General features: G+C 46.4%; 1 protein-coding gene and 1 pseudogene across 2 annotated transcripts; one reads left to right on the top strand and one right to left on the bottom strand.

Annotated features, from left to right (window-relative positions):
- Positions 1-927: 927 nt before the first annotated feature.
- RAB5B (RAB5B, member RAS oncogene family) lies at positions 928-21,631 on the top strand. 2 transcript variants are annotated; one of them, XM_055359417.2, is made up of 7 exons: positions 999-1,254; positions 6,295-6,408; positions 13,793-14,047; positions 16,871-17,022; positions 17,608-17,730; positions 18,286-18,379; positions 19,023-21,631. In XM_055359417.2, exons 1-7 carry the CDS (start codon positions 1,203-1,205, stop codon positions 19,136-19,138), a joined length of 906 nt encoding a protein of 301 aa, XP_055215392.1. In that variant the 5' UTR covers positions 999-1,202; the 3' UTR covers positions 19,139-21,631. The 2 variants fall into 2 exon arrangements, with proteins under 2 accessions (XP_030872511.1, XP_055215392.1); XM_031016651.3 differs by lacking the exon at positions 6,295-6,408 and having other exon boundaries at positions 928-1,050.
- On the bottom strand, positions 6,903-7,995 carry LOC101136448 (ras-related protein Rab-13-like; annotated as a pseudogene).
- Position 21,632: the final 1 nt, after the last annotated feature.

Below are 21,632 nucleotides of genomic sequence, written 5' to 3'. Positions count from 1 at the left end.
ACACACATCATATACATACATATACCACACACACCACGTATACATATACCAAATACACACACACCACATACACACCATATATGCACACACACCCCATACATACACACACCCATGCACATACATAGCGGCAGGAAGAGGGCTCCGGGGAATTTGCCTTTCGACACTGCATTTCCCAGCAAGCCCGCCCTTTTTCCTTTCTGTTTCATATCACAAACAGAAAAGTTTTCCAAAGATTCTTTTATTTACATTTACATACGATTCTGAAAAAGCGTCTCCAAGCTACCACTTCTTGTAGTTGCCATTGTCTCATTCCACCAAAAAACATCTCAGACCGCCCGCGGCCACCCCAAATACGCCTGTCCACTGAAGCCTCACTAAAAGGAGGAAGCGCTGATGTCAGGGTTACTTAAATTCCCAGGCTCCGGATCCCTAGAAGAGGTATTTCCCTTTACGCCCGCGAATTTGTCATAGAAGGCAGGGCACTAGAGCCAGCCCCAGCCAAGTCCAGGGGGAGGGGCGAAGGTCAGTAGCGGCCTTCCTAAGGCTTCCTTCAACCCCTCCTTGCCTGCCAGTCAAGTACCGTATTTTCGCAGTACTGGTTAAAGTTTCACTTTGACCCGCCTCCATCACTCACCTGATTAGATGTTTATGAGTCAAAAGGCGGGGTCATGGGGTGTCGAGATTTTATTGGTGGATACATACGCCTGTCGGCAGTGTACCGCCCCCTGTCTTCAGGAGCTTGCTCTTTAATGGCTCCTTACCTCGTCCATCTTCGAGGTTTCTCCCTCGCTATTGGTTTGTGGCCCCGCCTGTCGAGTCCCTTGCTCGTACTTGTTGGTGACAGCGCCCAAAGAGACTCGCCTTTCTCCAGAGGATTGGTGGATGAGTGCACATATAGCCCACCCTCGAAGGTAGGCGGGTAATCGAGCTATTGGCTGGAGCCCCGCCCCAGGGCGAGGAGGAGAAGGAGGGGCAGGAGGGTTTGGTTGAGCTGTAGCTGTTTGTCTGTTCGACACGGGCTTGGGGCCGACGGGGGAGACGGAGCCCCAGGTACCGAGCTGATGGAGCCCAAAGGGCAGGGGCGGAAGCGCCCGGGAGATGAGAGCAGCCTGGCCTGAGAGCGGAGGCGGGTCTGGTCCTAAGCGAGGGGTTAGAGTGGCCCACCGGAGAGGGGAGAAGGGGGCCGGGCCCCGGCAGGCCTAATGGGGGTCGCTGAGGAGGCGACTGGGCGGCCTGGGACCCCGAAGTTGGTGAGTCGGGAAGGCGCTGGGCTGTGGCGGCGGCCAGGCCGAGGGCCGGGCGCTGGAGGCCTGGAGCTTGAGTGAGGGCAGGGGCAGGCCTCATTAAGCAGCGCTGAAGAGGGAGGAGCTGGGGAAAGGAACAGGGCAGCGAGTGAGGTAAGCCCATTTTGCAGGGAGGTGAGGAGGGTCAGACCTGTCGCCCGAGCCCCGGGGGTGACTGGGGCTGGGTCCCTGCAGAGAGGTTCATTGGAAGGGCCTGAGAAGGGTTCTTAGTTGGGTAAGAAGCGGTTTTTTCAGGGAAAGTGCCTATTGTAAAAAGAACTGAGGGTGCTATGGTGTTGAGCTGAGAGAGATTTGGGTTCAGTGAGGGAGAACTGGGGAAAATGAAGAAGGCTGTATTAATCTAGAAGACTAAGGTAGTTGAAGTAATGGAAGCAGGGCCTGGTATCAGTTATGGGAACTTCTGGGAATGCTGAAGGGTGGGCTGGGGTCTCTGGGTCTTGGGAGTACACACTCTTTTGTTCCCTTTAGTGTTTAGATGTGGTAATTTGAAGCTTTTTAAAACTCCCAGGGTAGGGATGAAGATCAAAGTAATTTTTTTTTTTCCATGACTGTTGGCGGCTCCAAACTCAGCCCCTACACTTTCTGTTGGCCTCATAGCTGGTCTATACTGCAGTCTGTTTCTTAACTTACTGTTTCATGTCCTATGAAAGAGCTAAGAAGTTGGATTGGGGGCATGTTTTGTCCACTTCTTTCCCACTTAATAATGTGGTCTATAGCGAATACCATGTCTCCTAGAACTGAGAATCTGTTTCATATCTATTTCATTATCTACATGGGAAAGGGGTTTAGAGATCCTCAGCCATCAGGAGATCTTCTGATCATAGTTGGTGAAACTTTTGTGGGACTTAGACTTGACTTGGGTATTTCCCAGGCAGGTAATGGAGTTAACAGGTCCGAAACTATGAGGTGATATCACTGAGGAAGAGATTTGGGGAAGAGTGAGAAATTCCATTTCAAAAGCTTGGCATCACCCCTTGTTCTTTGTCTACTTCAAAAGCCCAGATTTCTGTGCTGTTAGAAAGTTGGGTCAAACTATGAAGTATCTGGGGAAGATGGTGAGTAGAGAAAAAGATACAGAGGTGCAGTAGCCCACGCCTGTAATCCCAGCACTTTGGGAGGCTGAGACAGGAGGATCACTTGAGCCCAGGAGTTCGAGGGTGCAGTGAGCCATGATCTTCCCACTGCACTCCAGCCTGGGCAACAGAATGAGACCCTGTCTCCAAAAAAAAAAAAAGACAAAGATTGCCAAAGCAGAGTAGTGGAGTACCCTCCTCCCCACATATTTTTAATGGTCTGCTAGCCTTCTTAGTCCCTCGTAGATTGGAGCCTATTGGATTTTCCCTTACTGTACTTCCTCCTTTTCTGCTTCTCTACCAATATATTTTATCACTACATTTCTTTTTTTTTTTTTTTTTGAGACAGAGTCTCACTGCAACCTCCACCTCCCAGGTTCAAGAGATTCTCCTGCCTCAGCCTCCCAAGTAGCTGGGACTACAGGCGTGTGCCACCACGCCCAGCTAATTTTTGTATTTTTAGTAGAGACAGGGTTTTACCGTGTTGGCCAGGATGGTCTCAATCTCTTGACCTCATGATCCGCCCACCTCGGCCTCCCAAAGTGCTGGGATTACAGTGTGAGCCACCACACCTGGCCATCACTACATTTCTTAATTACAAAAGTTAATCTGTACATATTTTAAAATATGGAAGCTGTACAGCAGTTTAAGAAGTATAAATCCTCCCACACATACCTTATTCATATTTCTTTTAGGAAGGTCAAGGATCAGAGACAGCAAATCAGACTAATCTTGCTTTGCTTTGGGGGATGTGTCACAAAAGGCAATTGTGTTTCCATGTTCTCATCAAACTCTAGTCTTATTCTTTCTACAGTTTTCCCTTCTGGGATGATACTCTGTTATTTATTGTGTTCCTTTCACAGTTCATTTTGTCTTCTACCAAGTCCGACAAGCAGAGGGCTGTACTGTGTGTTATTCACCTTGAGTACACACACACACACAAACACACACACCCCAAGTTGTGTGCTGGGTGTCCTAGGAAGTGCCCAAAGAGATGGAACAAAACTTTATGGGGAGAAAGGATCATTTTGGTTGGGATAATTGTTGGCATCTCTGCTAAAGAAAGGAATTTCGGACCCTTATCTCAAATTCATGGTCTCTGGATGTTCATGGTCTCTGCATGTTCACATTACTTGACTATCCCTTTCTTATCCATGATGATGATGGTTCTCCTAAGAGGCCCCCGTATTTGTCTGTCTTTTCCTTTCTTCTATTTTTAGAGACAGGGTCTTGCTCTGTCACTTAGGCTGGAGTACAGTGTGTGTCTTTCTGTAGGGACCTGAGAAGCTCCAAGCTTATCTGGATTTGAAATCGGTTTTCCTCTAAATCTCAGAGTCAGAGTACAGCTGGGGCATTTCATACTACCACCTTATTAATTGAATTTGTCCTTACTAGCTTTAAAAGCCCTCTCTGTTGTACCCAGCCTTTGTACAGCGCCCATTGGAAACCTCGGTTGTTTCCCCCAAGGAACTTTTCTCACCTGCAAGCCAGTCCTAGAGACAGTTGTGTAGGAGTATGTGTGTGTGTTTTTAGACGGAGTTTCACTTTTGTCGCCCAGGCTGGAGTGCAGTGGCATGATCTCGGCTCACTGCAACGTCTGCCTCCTAGGTTCACGCGATTCTCCTGCCTCAGCCTCCAGAGTAGCTGGGATTACAGGCGTGCACCATCACGACCAGCTAATTTTTGTATTATTAGTAGAGACGGGATTTGACCATGTTCGCAAGGCTGGACTCGAACTCCTGACCTCAGGTGATCCACGTGCCTCAGCCTCCCAAAGCACTGGGATTACAGGAGTGAGCCACCGCGCCTGGCCATGTGTGTGTGTGTGTGCGTGTGTGTGTGTTTTAATCCTATCTAATTTTTCCAACAGTTTTTTGCATCCTAAGAGAGAGTTTAGGAGTAGAATTATCAATAAGGAATTTCATACATAGACCTGGAGTTGCAAAAATATATTTGGAGAAGAGAGCTTTCCCATTGCCCTTCAAGTCATACCTCATATCTTTTAAAATTTTTTTCCTGGACAATCCCTACTGCATAACATACCTCATATCTTCAAACTCTTACTTTACCTGGGAGCAAATATTGCTTATTGGTATGAATTTTACTTCTGAGAAGGAGGCATAGGGTAGAAGAAGCAAGCGTATAGTTTGCTCCCTAATCCTAAAGCGTTTCAGATTTGAAGGTAACCAAAGTGTGAGACAATGAACTTATAATAAGGAAATGCAGCAGCCCTCTTGGAGGAAGGATACCATAAAACCCTACATGGTATACTCCCACTTCCCACAAGTGTTTTGGGAAAGATTTAGCCATTGACTCAACAGTAACTGAACTGAATAAGGAGCTACCCAGGTGAACAAAGTGTGTGTACATTTTTGGGCAAGGTTGTAGCTTCTGTTCAGGGACAGTGGGTACCTTTTCAGAGTGTCTCCTGGTTCTGTGGTGTTATGGCTCCTTTTTTTAAACTTGTGTTTCTCAAGTCAGGAATTAATAGATAGTGGCCCAAAGCTTTTGACCATTCAACATCAACTGAAAATTCAGCAAACTTTGTTTTTAGCTATAGTTGCCTCAGTGTTTGGGTGGGAGGGCCACATATTGGGTGTGATTAGGCCATCTGAGGCATAGTAACGGGTGACAGGAAAAGCAGTTAGCCCATGCGAGTTGCAATAGTACCTTGTGGGCAAGATCCCAAGGGGGCCCTCCATCCAAGGGAGATCACAGAGGAGCTAGGGAGAGAATTGATTCTCTGAGGCCTATTAAAAATATTCCCAAATGGGGCCGTGTGTGGTGGCACGCGCCTGTAATCCAGCACTTTGGGAGGCTGAGGCAGGTGGATCACAAGGTCAGGAGATTGAGACCATCCTGGCTAACACGGTGAAACCCCGTCTCTACTAAACAAAATACAAAAAATTAGCTGGGCGTGGTGGTGGGCGCCTGTAGTCCCAGCTTCTCGGGAAGCTGAAGCAGGAGAATGGCGTGAACCTGGGAGGCAGAGCTTGCAGTGAGCCGAGATCGCGCCACTGCACTCCAGCCTGGGCGACAGAGCGAGACTCTGTCTCAGGAAAAAAAAAAAAGAACCCAAATGGAATTGAGTAAGATCTGTCCAGATGGTACAGAAAGGGAGGAGTTGATTGGGGGAGAGAAGTAGAATTACTTAGCCTTAATTTAGGGAGCATTTAATGAGCACCTACTAGGGATCAGGCAGCATGCTGTGCTCTGAAGATTTTAAGATAAAGAAACTCCCACTTTTAAAGAAGTTCATAGTTTAGCAGAGCAGACAGACACAATTTATATACTGTGATAATGTGATACATACTATTATAGAAATACAGTCTTTTTTTTTTTTTTTTGAGACGGATCCTTGCTTTGTTGTCCAGGCTGGAGTACAGTGGTGCAATCTGTGCTCACTGCAACCTCCGCCTCCTGGGCTCAAGCAATTCTCATGTCTCAGCCTCCTGGGTAACTGGGATTACAAGCCTGTGCCAACATGCCCAGCTAATTTTTGTATTTTTAGTAGAGACGGGGTTTCACCATATTGGCCAGTCTGGTCTCGAACTCCTAACCTCCAGTGATCCATCTGCCTTGGCCTCTCAAAGTGCTGGGATTACAGGTGTGCGCCACCACACCTGGCCAGAAATACAGTCTTAATACTGTGGGACCCTACGGGCCTCTAGAGAATGATTAATTCTGTGGGGGAGAGGGTGATTATGTAATTTCACTGAAGTAACATTTGAGCTTGGTCTTGTGAGATATATAGAATTTTGCTAGGCAGACAAGTAGGGACAGGCATTCCAATCTTACCTAGGTCAATAATAGGGAGTTTGTACTACCATACTGATAAGAGGTAAGTATGCTTTTTGCCTCTTGGAGAAATATAAGGGAAAGGGTGCGAGATGTGGAAGGAATCTCATTTAATCCAGTGACTCATTGGGTAACACTGGATCAACAAAATGAAGAGCTGAGCCAAGTGGTAGAACTCTCATTTCAAGATTTTGGTGACTTGGGTTTAAACAGAGTTGGAGAGGGAGATGAAGGTATTTACTGGTTTCTGCTCTATCTTCCCTACTTAGTAAAACTCTCACATTAATCGCAGGGCCCACCAAATTCTGCAAAAGTTACCGCTTGTTTTCCTATTGCCTCTCATTGAATTGCTTCTATTTCAACTGTCCTGGCAGGGGTTGGTCATAGACCTTCTAGAAAAGAGTAGTGATGAATTAATTCTTCTGTCAGAAAGATATGGGACTGCATCCCAGTTGCCAAGGAAGGCCTGGGTCTTCTTAATTTGTTTTTAGTCCCAAAGCAAGTACTTACCTAAACTGAATAGAGGCAGGAACTCTATCCAGTCTAAGCTCTTGATCCTGTCCTGGTGTTCTCTTTAGAGTTCAGCATTTCCTGCTTCCTTAAGAAGTATAGTGGTATAAGAGGCAGGAGTACCTGACTAGGAGTCCTACATTTACTGCTTAGAAGTTGGCTGTATGGTAACACTTGACAAGTTGACTAATTTTATTTTATTTTTTATCTATTTATTTATTTTTTGTGCAAATGGTGGCCTTTAATACCAAGAAAGACCATGACAAGTGACAGAACAGGAGCAAATTCCCTAGTGTAGTGCCGAGCTAGCCCTTTGCAGGACCCTAAAACCTGATCTAGTAACAGAATAAATCAGTGTATTTACATTTATGTTTGCCCTGAAAACCCAGGTAAGGTCTGAAGCCTGAGGCATCTCTCCTTCCTTTCCTCCTCCCTCTCTTCCTACCTCCTTGCCTTCTTTCACTTCCTCAATTCATTCCTCTCCCTTCTCCCTTCCTCTCTCTTCCTTCTTTTCCTTCCTGCTTTTCCCTTTTCTCCTTTTTCTCCTCATTCTCTTTACCATCTACCTATGTGTCCCTCCAAGCCCCTCTGCTATTTCTCCCCTGCTCACTCCCTCTGCTGTTGTCTCCCTCAGGTTCAGCTTCCGGGGTGGGGAGGCAAGAAAGGGTCCTCAGCTCAGGGAGCACTTGTTTGTGTTCTTTATGTCACAAGTTTTCAGGTCAGTACTGGGAGGCTTGTTGCCGTTTCCTGATCTCCGGCCTCCTGACTTGAGCAAGATGTCCCGGGCCAGGGAACTAAAAGCCTCATCCACATTCATACTGGATTTAGCACTAGTTTCGAAAAATCAGATTCCATGCTCTCGAGCCAACTTATCAGCCTGCCCCTTCTGCACCTTCCTCTTGGCCTCCATGTCACATTTGTTCCCTAGCAAGAGGCGCTCCACCCCAGCTGAGGCATTCTCCATGATGCTTTTCATCCAGTTCTGAATATTCTCGAAAGATTTCTCATCCGTGATGTCGTATGCTAGGATAATGCCCATGGCTCCACGGTAGTAGGCAGTAGTTATTGTCTTGAACTGCTCTTGGCCAGCCGTGTCCCAGACTTGTAGTTTGATCTTCTTCCCCTCTATATCCACAGTGCGGATCTTGAAATCAATTCCGATGGTGGAGATGTAAGTGTTGTTGAAGTTGTCCTCTGCAAAGCGAATGATCAGACAAGTCTTGCCCACCCCCGAGTCCCCGATCAGCAGCAACTTGAAGAGGTGGTCATAGGCTTTGGCCATGGCGGACACCGGGGGAGCCGGGGGAGGGGTGGGGCTATTTATTTATTTTTGAGACGGAATCGCTCTGTTGTCCAGGCTGTAGTGCAGTCGTGTGATCTCGGCTCACTGCTACCTCTGCCTCCCAGGTTCAAGCAATTCTCGTGCCTCAGCCTCCTGAGTAGCTGGGATTACAGGCACGCACCACCACACCCAGCTAATTTTTGTATTTTTAGTAGAGACAGGTTTTCACCACGTTGTCCAGGCTGGTCTCAAACTCCTGACCTCAGGTGATCTGCCCATCTCGCCCTCCCAAAGTGCTAGGATTACAGGTGTAGGCCACCACGCCTAGCCCAAATTGACTAATTGTATGTGTCTCGGTTTCCTCACCTATAAAATATAGAGACTGGACTAAATGACCTCTAGACTGGCTCTGATCTGCCTGACTGACCTTAAGGCTGACAACTGGTACTGGGTTGGACTCCAGTGGCTATATATACCGAGAACTCTGTCTCTGTTGATAGGCGATAGACTTCTGGAGGCTTCATATGTATTTGGTTTAGGGACTCAAAGCTAACAAGTGGAAGCGGGCTTGAGGAATGGAGTCTTACTCTAGCTGGGACTGCTAAGACACTTTTACTGTTATGCCTACTTTGCTGCACTGCTTGGGAGAGTTGCCCACATTAAAGAACATCCTCCATGGGTCTCCTGCATCTAGTGGGCTAACCCATGGTCAGGCCTCAATCCTCCCTAGTTAATGGGTCATTTTATAAGTCATTCTTGTAGAGCTGTACTTTTTTTTTTTTTTTTAATGGAGTCTTGCTCTGTCACCCAGGCTGGAGTGCAGTGGCAAAGTCTCGACCCACTGCAGCCTCTGCTTCCCAGGTTCAAGCAATTCTCCTGCTTCAGCCTCCCAAGTAGCTGAGATTACAGGTGTCAGCCACCACACCCGGCTAATTTTTGTGTTTTTAATAGAGACGGGGTTTCACCATGTTCGCCAGACTGGTGTTGAATTCCTGACCTTAGGTGATCCGCCCACCTCAGCCTCCCAAAGTGCTGGGATTTCAGGCATGAGTCACTGCACCCGGCAGAGCTGCACTTCTAAGGGAAGTTAAATCTGATTTCTTCTCTTCTGAGCTAAAAAGGTTGAAAGGAAGAGAAACCTGCCCCATCTCCCTTTTTTTTGTCTCGGGTTTGAAGGTAATAATCATCATACCACTTGACTGGTTTACCAAAAAAAAAAAAAATTAGTATTTTTATGGGAAAAAATGAGAATAGAAAATAAATAATTGAATCTTATATGTATGATTTCATTTCTGTACCACAGAACTTTTGAGAGTCTAGCTATTATATTTTTTAAATGATACTCTTATAAACATGATAAGATTAAAGATCAAAGCTTAGAGGTGGCTCAACAATTGCTGTGAACAGGGAAGAAGGCAGGACATACTCTTTCTTTTTCAGAGGTGGGATCTCACTATGTTGCCCAGGCTGGTCTCAAACTCCTGGGCTCAAGTGATCCTCCTGCCTTGGCCTCCCAAAATGCTGGGATTACAGGCGTGAACCATGATGTGCAGCCAGAACATACTCTTAAGGCTACATATTAGGGTACGAGGTAGTCTTTTCTAAGTCAGTAGTTACTGATCTCTGAGAATCCAAGGTTGCTTAGTAGCAAGAAAGCTTGCTGAACACATCTGGGCTCTGGCTTGACTTCCCATCTCTGAGAGTTAGTGACAGAGACTTTGCAACTCAAGCGTGTCTGCAATTGTTTCCTGTCTTTACACTCCCCCAGAGCTCAAGTGATATGTTTAGCCATGAGAATTCAGTCCATTCTAACTCCCACATTTTCCTGTATTGTAGAGTAGTAACATTGAGGCTTAATATTCTACCCCTTGGATCACATGCTTTGAAATACATAAAAATGTGAGGGAATAAGTTGAAAAAACCAGTAACTTTTTCTATTGTTTCTTGAGAGTATAGCATATATATGTTACCTGAAGGAAACTTGATCAGCTTATCATCTGTCCTTTTTTTTTTATTATGGTGTCACCTGTCTTCTCTTTTATTTATTTTTTATTTTGAGAGACAGATTCTTGCTCTGTTGCCCAGGCTGTAGTACAGTGGCATAATCTCAGCTCACTGCAACCTCCGCCTTCTGGGTTCAAGCGATTCTCCTGCCTCAGCTTCCCAAGTAGCTGGGACTACAGGTGTGTGCCGCTACACCCAGCTAATTTTTGTATTTTTTAGTAGAGACAGGGTTTCACTATATGTTGGCCAGGCTGGTCTCAAACTCCTGACCTCTCAAACACCAGAGTGAGACTCTCTCTAAAAATGGAAAATAAATTTTGAAATGTTATAATTAAAGATACTCATTTAAATTGAATAAATTTAGCTTTATGAAAAATTTGCTGTATCATCTTTATTTTGATCCTTTCATCATAGGCCATTGAAAACTTAATCATAAAATGGTACATGTATATCTGAATTTTTAAGACTGACTGACCAAGGGGACTACAGAATACCCAGTAGAATCAAAGTAATTGTCATGTTCCTCTGTATTAATCTAGTCTACTTTGGGACCTTGAGTTCTCACCTCTCATTCTTTTGCTAACTTCCTCTTTACCCTTTAGTTATGTCTCTTTTTTTTTTTTTCCAGAGATAGCGTCTTGTTCTGTCGCCCAGGCTGGAGTGCAGTGGTGCAATCAGCTCACTACAACCTTCAACTCCTGGGCTCCAGTGATTCTCCCACCACAGCCTCTGGAGTAGCTGGGATTACAGGCACATACCACCATGCCCAGCTAATTTTTTTAAATGTTTTCTAGAGACTCAGTCTCGCTATGTTGCCTAGGCTGGTCTCAAACTCCTCACCTCAAGCAAGGCTTCCCCTTTTATCTCCCAAACCCCTGGGATTACAGGCATGGGCCGCTCTGCCAGGCCTGTTTTTTCTCTTTTTCTTTCTCTGTACCACTTTCATATTGTGGCTTCTTCCCTGCCCCCCGTCTCCCCCCTACCCACCCCAGGTGGAGTCTTGCTCTGTTACCCAGGCTGGAGTGTGGTGGCACGATCTCGGCTCACTGCAACCTCTGCCTCCCGGGTTTAAGTAGTTCTGCCTCAGCCTCCCGAGTAGGATTACAGATGCTGGCCACCAACCACACCCGGCTAATTTTTTTTTTTTTTTTTTTTAGAGTGAGTCTCGCTGTTGCTCTGTCGCCAGGCTGGAGTACAGTGGTGCAATCTCAGCTCACTGCAACCTCCACTTCACAAGTTCAAGCAGTTCACCTGCCTCAACCTCCCAAGTAGCTGGGACTACAGGCACGCGCCACCACACCCAGCTAATGTTTGTATTTTTAGTAGAGACGGGGTTTCACCATGTTTGCCAGGCTTGTCTCAAACTCCTGACCTCTTGATCCGCCTGCCTTTGCCTCCCAAAGTGCTGGGATTACAGGCGTGAGCCACTGTGCCCGCCTTTTTTTTTTTTTTGAGACGGAGTCTAGCTCTGTCACCCAGGCTGGAGCACAGTGGCACATCAGCTCAGTGCACCCTCTACCTTCTGGGTTTAAGCGATTCTCCTGCCTCAGCCTCTGGAGTAGCTGGGATTACAGGTATGCACCACCACACCCAGCTAATTTTTTTTGTATTTTTAGTGGAGACGGGGGTTTCACCATGTTGGCCAGGCAGGTCTCGAACTTCTGACCTCAGGTGATCCACCTCAGCCTCCCAAAGTGCTGGGATTATAGGTATGAGCGACTGCACCCAGGCTGTGGCTGCTTTTTAGGAATATATTGATAACAACTAATATTGAGATATATTTTAATAGCTATTAGCACTATGCTAAACACATCTTTCACTTATTATTTGTAGCTATGAGGATGGTATTTTTTCCATTTTACAAAGGTAGAAGGTAAGGCTTAGAGAGGTAGAGAAATTCTCTTTATATCATATTAGTAATGATTAGTAGCTTAATATTTATTTAGCACTTAGTATCTATCAAATACTTAAAATACTTAAGTTACTTATATGCATTATCTCATTTAATCCTTACAACACCCTTATGAAGTAGGTGCTTATAAGGCTGTTATCTCATTTTACAGATGAGGAAATGAATGCACACATATATTTAGTGACTTGCTCAAGGTTCCTAGCTAGTAAGTAGAGCTGAAAAACAAACGTGGAGAATTGGACTCCAGAGCCTTTATTCCTCTGAATTGCCTCCTGTATGATTTTCTGTCTTTACGATCTAGTAAGTGGGGTTACTGAAATTTTTTAACCCCAGTTTAACTCCAGTCCCACTAATTGTGGTGACAAAATAATGATGTTTCCCCGCATATGCCATAGAGTATGATGTCTGTGAAGTCACTAGGATCTGCTTTGGAAAAGCGAAAGAGTAATTTGAACAAGCAAAGTACAACTCTCAAGCAATGCTTAGGTTTGGGAGAGAGGTTTTTGCATGCTCTGCCCGTGCTAACTTCCCTTTGAATTTCATAGCTCCTTACCGCTCAGAGTCAGGATGATGAAATGTATTCAGATTTAGACGATTAGAATCTCAAAGTCCCAACTCTTCTCTCTGTTCCCTGCCCCACCAGCAGCTTTCTTAGCCCTCTTAGAAGATAGAGGAGTTGATTCAGTGTATTCTTTCATCAAATATTGATTGCTTGCAGACTTACCCCCTATACCATCCTCTGGAGACTTCTGCATGTCTTTAGACGGTATACCTTTCTCTGCCTCTAATTTGGAGGGCTACAGCTGTTAGGCCCCTTTGGTGTGGAGGGTAATCTAATCCCTAGGCACCAGCAAGACAGCTGCAAGTTGAGAGTAGGTCAAGCGTACTGATTCTTGATAGACTTTCAGATTTGGAAAGATGGCAGAAACAAAGTGAAAAAAGAGTTGTCAATGAAACAAAGAGTTGATAATGAATGTGATCTGTTGGTTTTATTTCTCTCTACCTTCAACCAAAAATGAGAAAGGATAGATTTTGTGGCAATGGGACCCTGGTTAGATCTTTAGAAATGTCTTATCAGGGAGACAGGTCATATATAAAGGATACAGCAGCAGCTACCCTTCTGCCCTTAGGAGTGGTGACTCTTATCCCACACCCCTAGAGTGAATCTCTCATTTTGACAAAGAGCTAAGGAAAAATGAAAAGAAGGCCAGGCACGGTGGCTCATGCCTGTAATATCAGCACTTTGGAAGGCCAAGGCAGGCAGATCACCTGAGGTCAGGACTTCTCAGACTAGCCTGACCAACATGGAGAAACTCCGTCTCTACTAAAAATACAAAATTAGCCAGGCGTGGTGGTGCATGCCTGTAATCCCAGCTACTCGGGAGACTGAGGTGGGAGAATTGCTTGAACCCGGGAGGCAGAGGTTGTGGTGAGCCAAGATTGTGCCATTGCACTCCAGCCTGGGCAATAAGAGTGACGTCTCAAAAAAAAAGAAGAAAAGGAAAAGAAGAGCACAGCACCAGGATGCCAAGGAGATACTAGGGATCTAGGGTACTGGTGGGTGGATCTGGATATTCTTCAGGCCAACTAAAGGTTGATCACTTTGTGTGACTCAAACAAAAAACTTTGAAGACCTGGTGGGGAATTACTGGGGAATTAAAAACTTTCAGTTTTCAGTCTCTCTATTTCAGCTCCCTTGGCAGTTAGAGATTATGTGGTAGGGCAGACTCCAGAAGCAGTTCTTATTTTGCTCTTCCCAACTCTTACCACTGAGGATCAGCTGCCTGGGACCTTCTCAGAGCTAAGTCCTCATAGAAGCAAGGAGATGAAGAGGTTCTATCCTTCTCTGAAAAGCGATTGCAGCTTCAGTGGACATATGTTTAATTTTATTCACTTTTTTTTCTTGCAGGAGTGTTGAAGCCTGGAAATCCCCTCCCCTTCCCCCTCCCCCCTTTACAGTATCCCCCTCCCTCCACCCTTTCCCACTCTGATAATCTGGCCATGACTAGCAGAAGCACAGCTAGGCCCAATGGGCAACCCCAGGCCAGCAAAATTTGCCAGTTCAAATTGGTCCTGCTGGGAGAATCTGCAGTGGGAAAGTCAAGCCTGGTATTACGTTTTGTCAAAGGGCAGTTCCATGAGTACCAGGAGAGCACCATTGGAGGTGAGTGCCTTGGGGTAATAGGAGATTGAATGTTTGGTAAGGGGTTTTTTTTTTTCAGATGGGAGTCTTGCTCTGTTACCCAGGCTGGAGTGCAGTGGTGCAATCTTGGCTTACTGCAACCTCTGTCTCCCAGGTTTGAGCGATTCTCATGCCTCAGCCTCCCGAGTAACTGGGATTACAGGTGCACACCGTGGCACCTGGCTAATTTTTGTATTTTTAGTGGAGAGGGGGTTTCACCATCATGTTGGCCAGGTTGGTCTCAAACTCCTGACCTCAGGTGATCTGCCTGCCTCGGCCTCCCAAAGTGCTGGGATTACAGGCGTGAGTCACCACACCTGGCCGGTAAGGCTTTTGAAAAGAGATATAAGACCTGATTATGGAGCTGGCCCTCTTAGTCCCATTCTTTTCCCGAGAAATGGAAACCCTTTATAAAAACAGAGGCCGGGCCCAGTGGCCCACCACTTTGGGAGGCCAAGATGGGTGGATCACCTGAGGTCAGGAGTTCGAGACCAGCCTGCCCAAGATGGCGAAATCCTGTCTCTACTAAAAATACAAAAAATTAGCCAGGCGTGGTGGCAGGCGCCTGTGATCCCAGCTACTCGGGAGGCTAAGGCAGGAGAATCACTTGAACCCGGGGGGCAGAGGTTGTAGTGAGCCAAGATCGCGCCACTGCACTCCACCCTGGGCGACAAGAGCGAAACTCCATCTCCAAAAAAAAAAAAAAAATCAAAATCTGGTAAAATAGGCTGGGCATGGTGGGTCACACCTGTAATCCCAGCATTTGGGAGGCCGAGGCAGGTGGATCACTTGAGGCCAGGAGTTCAAGACCAGCCTGGCCAACATGGTGAAATCCCCATCTCTACTAAAAATACAAAAAATTAGCTGGGCGTGGTGGCACGTGCCTATAATTCCAGCTACTCAGGAGGCTGAGATAGGAGAACTGCTTGAACCCAGGAGATGGAGGTTGCAGTGAGCCAAGATTGCGCCATTGCACTCCAGCCTGAGTGACTAGAGCGAAAATCCGTCTCAAAAAAACAAAACAACAACAACAACAAAGATTAGCCGGGCATGGTGGCACATGCCTGTAATCCCAGCTACTTGGGAAGCTGAGGCAGGAGACTCGCTTGAACTCATGAGGCGGAGGTTGCAGTGAGCCAAAATCACGCCAGTGCATTTTATCCTAGGCGAAGGAGCGAGACTGTTTCAAAAACAAAAAAAATCTGGTAAAATAGAGGCTGGAACTAATGCAAAATACAAAGGGTGTCTGTCTTTCTCATCTTTGCTACCTTTTCCACACTACTACCCCAAAATAGGGTGCTAATTCAATAAAGGATCTTTTATGAGAACTTCCATATTATTCCTTCCCCTTGTTATTTTTATTTATTTATTTATTTATTTTTGAGACGGAGTCTCTGTCGCCCAGACTGGAGTGCAGTGGTGCAATCTTGGCTCATTGCAACTTCTGCCTCCCAGATTCAAGTGATTCTCATGCCTCAGCCTCCTGAGCAGCGGAGATTACAGGCATGCACCACCATGCCTGGCTAATTTTTGTATTTTTATAGAGACAGGGTTTCACCATGTTGGCCAGGCTGGTCTCAAACTCCTGACTTCAAGTGATCCACCCGCCTCGGCCTCCCAAAGTGCTGGGATTACAAGCATGAGCCACCGTGCCTGGCCTCTTTCCCCTTTTTATTGGTCATCTTGGAAATGTATTCCTGGACCTGCAGCAGATTATATGAAAAAGTAACAGCCAAATAATATTGATAATGATGGGATTTGCCATCAAGCTTTAAAATCTTCTAATTAATTCTTTTTTTTTTTTTTTTTTTTTTGGATACTGAGTCTCACCCTGTTGCCCAGGCTGGAGTGCAGTGGTGCAGTGGTTGCCCATTGCAACTTCTGCTTCCCCAGTTCAAGCACTTCTGCTGCCTCAGCCTCCCAAGTAGCTGGAATTACAGGCGTCCATCACCACGCCTGGTTAACTTTTGTGTTTTTAGTAGAGGCGGGGTTTCACTATGTTGGCCAGGCTGGTCTCGGACTCCTGACCTCAAGCCATCCGCCTGCCTTGGCCTCCCAAAGTGCTGGGATTACAGGCATGAGCCACTGCGCCCAGCCAATCCTCTAATTAATTCTTTTGTTTGTTTGTGTTTGTTTGTTTGTTTGTTTTTTGAGACAGAGTTCCGCTCTTGTTGCCCAGGCTGAAGTGCAGTGGCGCCATCTTGGCTCACTGCAACCTCCACCTCCCAAGTTCAAGGGATTCTCCAGCCTCAGCCTCCCGAGTAGCTGTGATTACAGGTGTCCACCACCACACCTGGCTAATTTTTGTATTTTTAATAGAGACGGGTTTTGCCATGTTGGCCAGACTGGTCTCGAACTCCTGACCTCAGGTGATCCACCTGCCTCTGCCCCCGCCTCCCAAAGTGCTGGGATTACAGGCGTGAGCTACCATGCCCAGCCCAATCTTCTAATTAGTTCTTGATGTGACTTTTATCTGAAGCTATTTTCTCTGTCATTTGTTATTCTCCTATTTTGGTTAGAAGAAGGATGACTCGTATAAGTGCCAGTTCTTCTGTCCCTCTTAGTTTATGATGTACCCCCATTCCTTAGCCAGTGACATTTCTGGCAGGAAGGACTTAGCCAAGGGCAGTCTTAATCCTGGTTCCAAGACTTACATGTAAGGAGAACTCAAAACCTTTTCCTGTAGCTGACTATCCTGGGTGGTGACTGGTCTTAGTGTAAGGCAGTTACATTTTGAAGTGGGGAGGGATGTTCCCATTCATCCTCCCACTTACAGCATCTTCCCCTCCATTCTCTCATCCATAGCGGCCTTCCTCACCCAGTCCGTTTGTCTAGATGACACAACAGTGAAGTTTGAGATCTGGGACACAGCTGGGCAGGAGCGATATCACAGCTTAGCCCCCATGTACTACAGGGGTGCCCAAGCTGCAATCGTGGTTTACGACATTACTAATCAGGTAAGTGAGCTAAGAAGACTGTCCTTGTTGGCTGGACATGGTGGCTTACGCCTGTAATCCCAACACTTTAGGATGCCAAGGCGGGAGGATCATGAGGTCAAGAGATTGAGACCATCCTGGCCAACATGGTGAAACCCCGTCTCTACTAAAATTACAAAAATTAGCTGGGCGTGGTGGTGCGTGCCTGTAGTCCCAGCTACTCGGGAGGCTGAGGCAGGAGAATCGCTTGAACCCAGGAGGCGGAGGTTGCAGTGAGCCGAGATCGAGCCACTGCACTCTAGCCTCGGCGACAGAGCAAAACTCCGCCTCAAAAAAAAAAAAGAAAAAAGACTGTCCTTGCTTATATTTAGAGGAGTTAGTTTGGGGCAGGGGGTAAGGGGGCAGAAAACGGGTTCTTGAAATAGCAAATAAGACTACAAATTATGCTTCCAAGTGCTAAGAAGACAGATAATGAATTATCAGAGACCTGTGGTTTCACTGAGGGAAGACCACCTAGAAGAGGTGAATTTTGAGACTCATTTTAAAAGGTGATGGATATGGATTGGCAGTCATTCCAGCCTACTCATTCTCTTCATGTTTTCCTAGGAAACCTTTGCCCGAGCAAAGACATGGGTGAAGGAACTACAGCGACAGGCCAGTCCTAGCATCGTTATTGCCCTGGCAGGGAACAAAGCTGACCTGGCCAACAAACGTATGGTGGAGTATGAAGTAAGGTGGCCCGTGGAGTTCCTCTCTAACACTTCCTCTGTTCCTGGGACCTCTTTTTTTCCAAACCAGCCCTCTCTGAAAACGTCAACTGAGGACATTCATTGTCTCATTCCCCAGTTCTACACCAAGTTAAATACAGCAACACTGTGACCCTAATGACAGCCAGGAGATTTTCAGAGGAGTCAGGAGAAAACTCCAGAGCAGAGGGTTAGGGAAGTACCAGCTGTGGGGGTACCAGTGTGAAAACAGGAAGGAGGGAGCAATTAAATTTGTGGTAAGGGACTATTCAAGTGTCAGAACCCAAAAGCCCCCAACTAACTTACCTTCTCCCCTATAATTAAGCTTTCTGACATTTGTGTGTTGGACTGAGTGGACATGGGGTCATCTTGAGGGAGTTGTCATTAAATTATGCATCTAGGCTAGCTGGCTCAAAGGGGTATTAATTAAGGGGAGGGAACCTAGGATTTTGCCTAGCTGTTGTGCTGCATGGGAGTGGAAAGGCAATACTCATTCCCACCCTACATTCTGAGCACTAATACATCCCACTCCTTGCAGGAGGCCCAGGCATATGCAGATGACAACAGCTTATTGTTCATGGAGACTTCAGCCAAGACGGCTATGAACGTGAATGATCTCTTCCTGGCAATAGGTAAGGTCAGAACATCCTGAGGTCCTCCTTTTTCCCTCGTTTATAGGCAAAATTATAGCTAACCCAAATCAAGGATAGGTGCGAGTATCTCCTTTTGCAAAAACTTTAGGTATGGAAATACCTTAACTTTCTGTTATGACCTCCATCCTTGGCTGCAGCTTTAGCTCCCTTGTCTTCAATGTGTAAGTTTGCCAGCCAGGTGTGGTGGCTAACACCTGTAATCCCAGCATTTTGGGAGGCCGAGGTGGGCGGATCACGAGGTCAAGAGATCAAGACCATCCTGGCCAATGTGGTGAAACCTCGTCTCTATTAAAAATACAAAAATTAGCTGGGCGTGGTGGCGCACACCTGTAGTCCCAGCTACTTGGGAGGCTGAGCCAGGATAATCACTTGAACCCGGGAGGTGGAGGTTGCAGTGAGCTGAGATTGTGCCACTGCACTCCATCCTGGCAACAGAGCGAGACTCCATCTCAAAAAAAAAAAAAAAGTTTGCAAATAGTGAACCCTCCCATCTTCAGAACATTCTTTTAATCTCTCAAATTCTCCCTTTTCCCCAACTCAGTAGCCGGTTTTGGGGGGTGGAGGCAGAGGGGTAGGGAAGTAAAGTCTACCATACTTTGTTCTCTTCTCTTTTTATCTCTAGCTAAGAAGTTGCCAAAGAGTGAACCCCAGAATCTGGGAGGTGCAGCAGGCCGAAGCCGGGGTGTGGATCTCCATGAACAGTCCCAGCAGAACAAGAGCCAGTGTTGTAGCAACTGAGGGGGTGGCTAGCAGCAAACAAGTATGGAGCTAGCACAAGAGCTAAGAAATAACCTCCATCCCTACCCCTCAGCACACAGCCCCTACGGTAACAGCACACTGAGCCCTGGCTCCCAAGGGCTGCCTCCTGACAGCTCCGTCATGGCACTTTTTAACGCTTCAGCAACAAACACCAGGCAGCTGTTGCCACTGGCCTCCTACCCCCTACTCTGGGGCTTGGGGGTCAACTCCCCCCAGGACTTACCTTCCAAAACAAACTTTCTTCACTTTGTATTATAGGTACAAGACAGCGACTTACGTTATCTTTTCTCCTCCTCCCTAGTGTTCCTCCCCATTTTTTCAGAAAACACTTCTGACTCCTGTCCCTTCCCCTTCTGCTTTTGGTCAATCCCTGTTCTTGAGCCTCTTTTCTTCTCTCCCCAGGATGCAGAAAGTGGTGAACCCAGGAACTGAGGAAGGAGGTTTCTAGTTCATTTACATTAAGGGCCCTGGGGGAGAATAAAGCTCAGAGCAGGAGGGAGTAAGGAAACACTTCCTTTTTGTTTTTATTTGGTTGGAGTTTCTCATATTTGAAAACATTGCGGTATCCATGAGTTGGCCTTGTGGAGGGTGTTCCTAGGTAGAGGTGAGAATGGGGAGGCAAGATCTCAGGCACCAGGCAGGAGGTGCCTTGTAAGCTAACTGGGCGGAGGTGGAGGTGCAGTGTCAACTGTGGCTCTGTAACTCTTCAAAGGCCCAGTTTCCCCTCACACAGCCTCTTAGGTAGCGTTTCCCCTAATCGTGGGGGTTGGACCCCAGAGTCTTCCAAAGAATTTTCACTGGTTGCCTGCATCTTTGGCTCTGCTGTGATCTGATTGGAGGAGGGACAGTTTCTGGTACCCATCCTCTGATTTATACATATGCATTTTTTCCCCTCTGGCCTTTAGATGGCCTCAGCCCCAGCCACCATATACCCCTGCAGTTTGCACTTTAATTGATGGTAGTTCAGTTGGGGTACTTGTTTTATGGAAGTTTTGATTGATTTACTTGCCCTCCCACCTTCTTTTTAATTCAATTAAATCTGAGGTTAATACGAGGTTCGAGGAGAGGTTATAGATAAAACTACCAGTGGCAGCTACTCAAGTCCTATCTCCACTGTTAGCTTCCTCCAACTCTAATTATTAACCTATATTCTTGCCAAGCTAACTATTGACTATAGGTTTGCCTTTCCTGGAGAATTAACTGAGCAATTGGGGAGTGTCTCAGGATACCACAGGCCAAGGTAGGGGAGTAAAAAGGAGGTCAGGCAAAAAGGAGGAGTTTTCTGTCCTTTCCCAGGTTTCACACTCAATTTGATATCCATTACCATGTCTTTTCTACTTCCTTGTAAATAGGTATGATCTTTATTCCCACTGTACAGTCTGTTCTATCCTCTGCCTCCCATCAGGCCCTGTTTCTTTGCTCCTTTGTTAATATCTTGAATTTAGTCCCTCCATCCTTAATCCCCCCATCCCTCCCCATCATGCAACCAGTGGTTTAATCCATGTACCAATAGGGGCTAGTACCACAGAGGCCTCCTGTGGTGCCCTCGTATCATACCACCTGTTCCTGTGGAGAGGGAATGACCGGCACTGAAGGTACCTTACAACTGGCTCATATTATCAGAGGACCTTGGTCCTTTCTAAATTTCTAGTCTCTCTTCATATCCTTCATCAGGTGTTTTAAGATGTCTCTGAGAAGCCATCAAGGCAAAAGAGAACTTTAAGTTCCTTGTTCCAGCCCGGAGTTTTGGGAAAGAAAGAAAGGAAAGGTCACAGTGACCTAGGATTGGAACCTTCCTGCCCTTTTGGCTTGCAGACTGCCTTCTATCCCAGAACAGCTGAGAAATCTATGAAGCTGAGATTCTGAAGGACCCAGCTTAGGTTCTTCCACTTAGGCCTCAATTCCCTTCCTTTTCCAGGGGCAGCCTTAGTTCCCATGGCCCTGAAACACACACATTTCCCCCTTCCTTTCCCAGAAGCCACTGGCCCCCCATAGCACCCAGTGCATCCTTTTTACAAATGGAAGAACTAGGATGGCTTTCTAAAGTCTTCTAGAAATGAAGTTCTTCTCTGTGCAGCTTTCCCCCTTGGATCAGGAGTGAAGATGTTTCATTATCTTGGGCCTGGGAAACCACTTCCCCAGGCTTCTCCCTCCCCCACCCCCATAGGAACAGGATTTAGCCTTAGCTTCTGGGCCTATCGGCTGCCTTCCCTCTACTTCCTACCACCTCTTCTGCCTTCCTTTGAGCTCTGTTGGGCTTGGGGATCTTAGTTTTCTTTTGTTTATTTCCCAGCTCATTTTTTTCTTCTGGTCAGTTTTTTTAAGGGGGGGTGTTGTGGTTTTTTGTTTTTGTTTTGCTTCTAAGAAAGCATTTGCCTTTCTTCCTCTCCCAACATAACAATCGTGGTAACAGAATGCGACTGCTGATTTACCGATGTATTTAATGTAAGTAAAAAAAGGAAAAAAAGAAAAG

Source organism: Gorilla gorilla, chromosome 10, assembly GCF_029281585.2.
Source record: "Gorilla gorilla gorilla isolate KB3781 chromosome 10, NHGRI_mGorGor1-v2.1_pri, whole genome shotgun sequence".
NCBI classification, from domain to species: domain Eukaryota; kingdom Metazoa; phylum Chordata; class Mammalia; order Primates; family Hominidae; genus Gorilla; species Gorilla gorilla.
The sequence above is the reverse complement of the archived record's forward strand: the minus strand, read 5'-3'. Positions and strand labels throughout refer to the sequence as shown.

Coding starts and splice junctions, on each gene's coding strand:
- RAB5B (XM_055359417.2), top strand. CDS start 1,203: ATGGGGGTCGCTGAGGAGGCGACTGGGCGGCCTGGGACCCCGAAGTTG. Junction 17,023..17,607: donor TTTACGACATTACTAATCAG/GTAAGTGAGCTA, acceptor ATGTTTTCCTAG/GAAACCTTTGCCCGAGCAAA. Junction 17,731..18,285: donor AACGTATGGTGGAGTATGAA/GTAAGGTGGCCC, acceptor CACTCCTTGCAG/GAGGCCCAGGCATATGCAGA.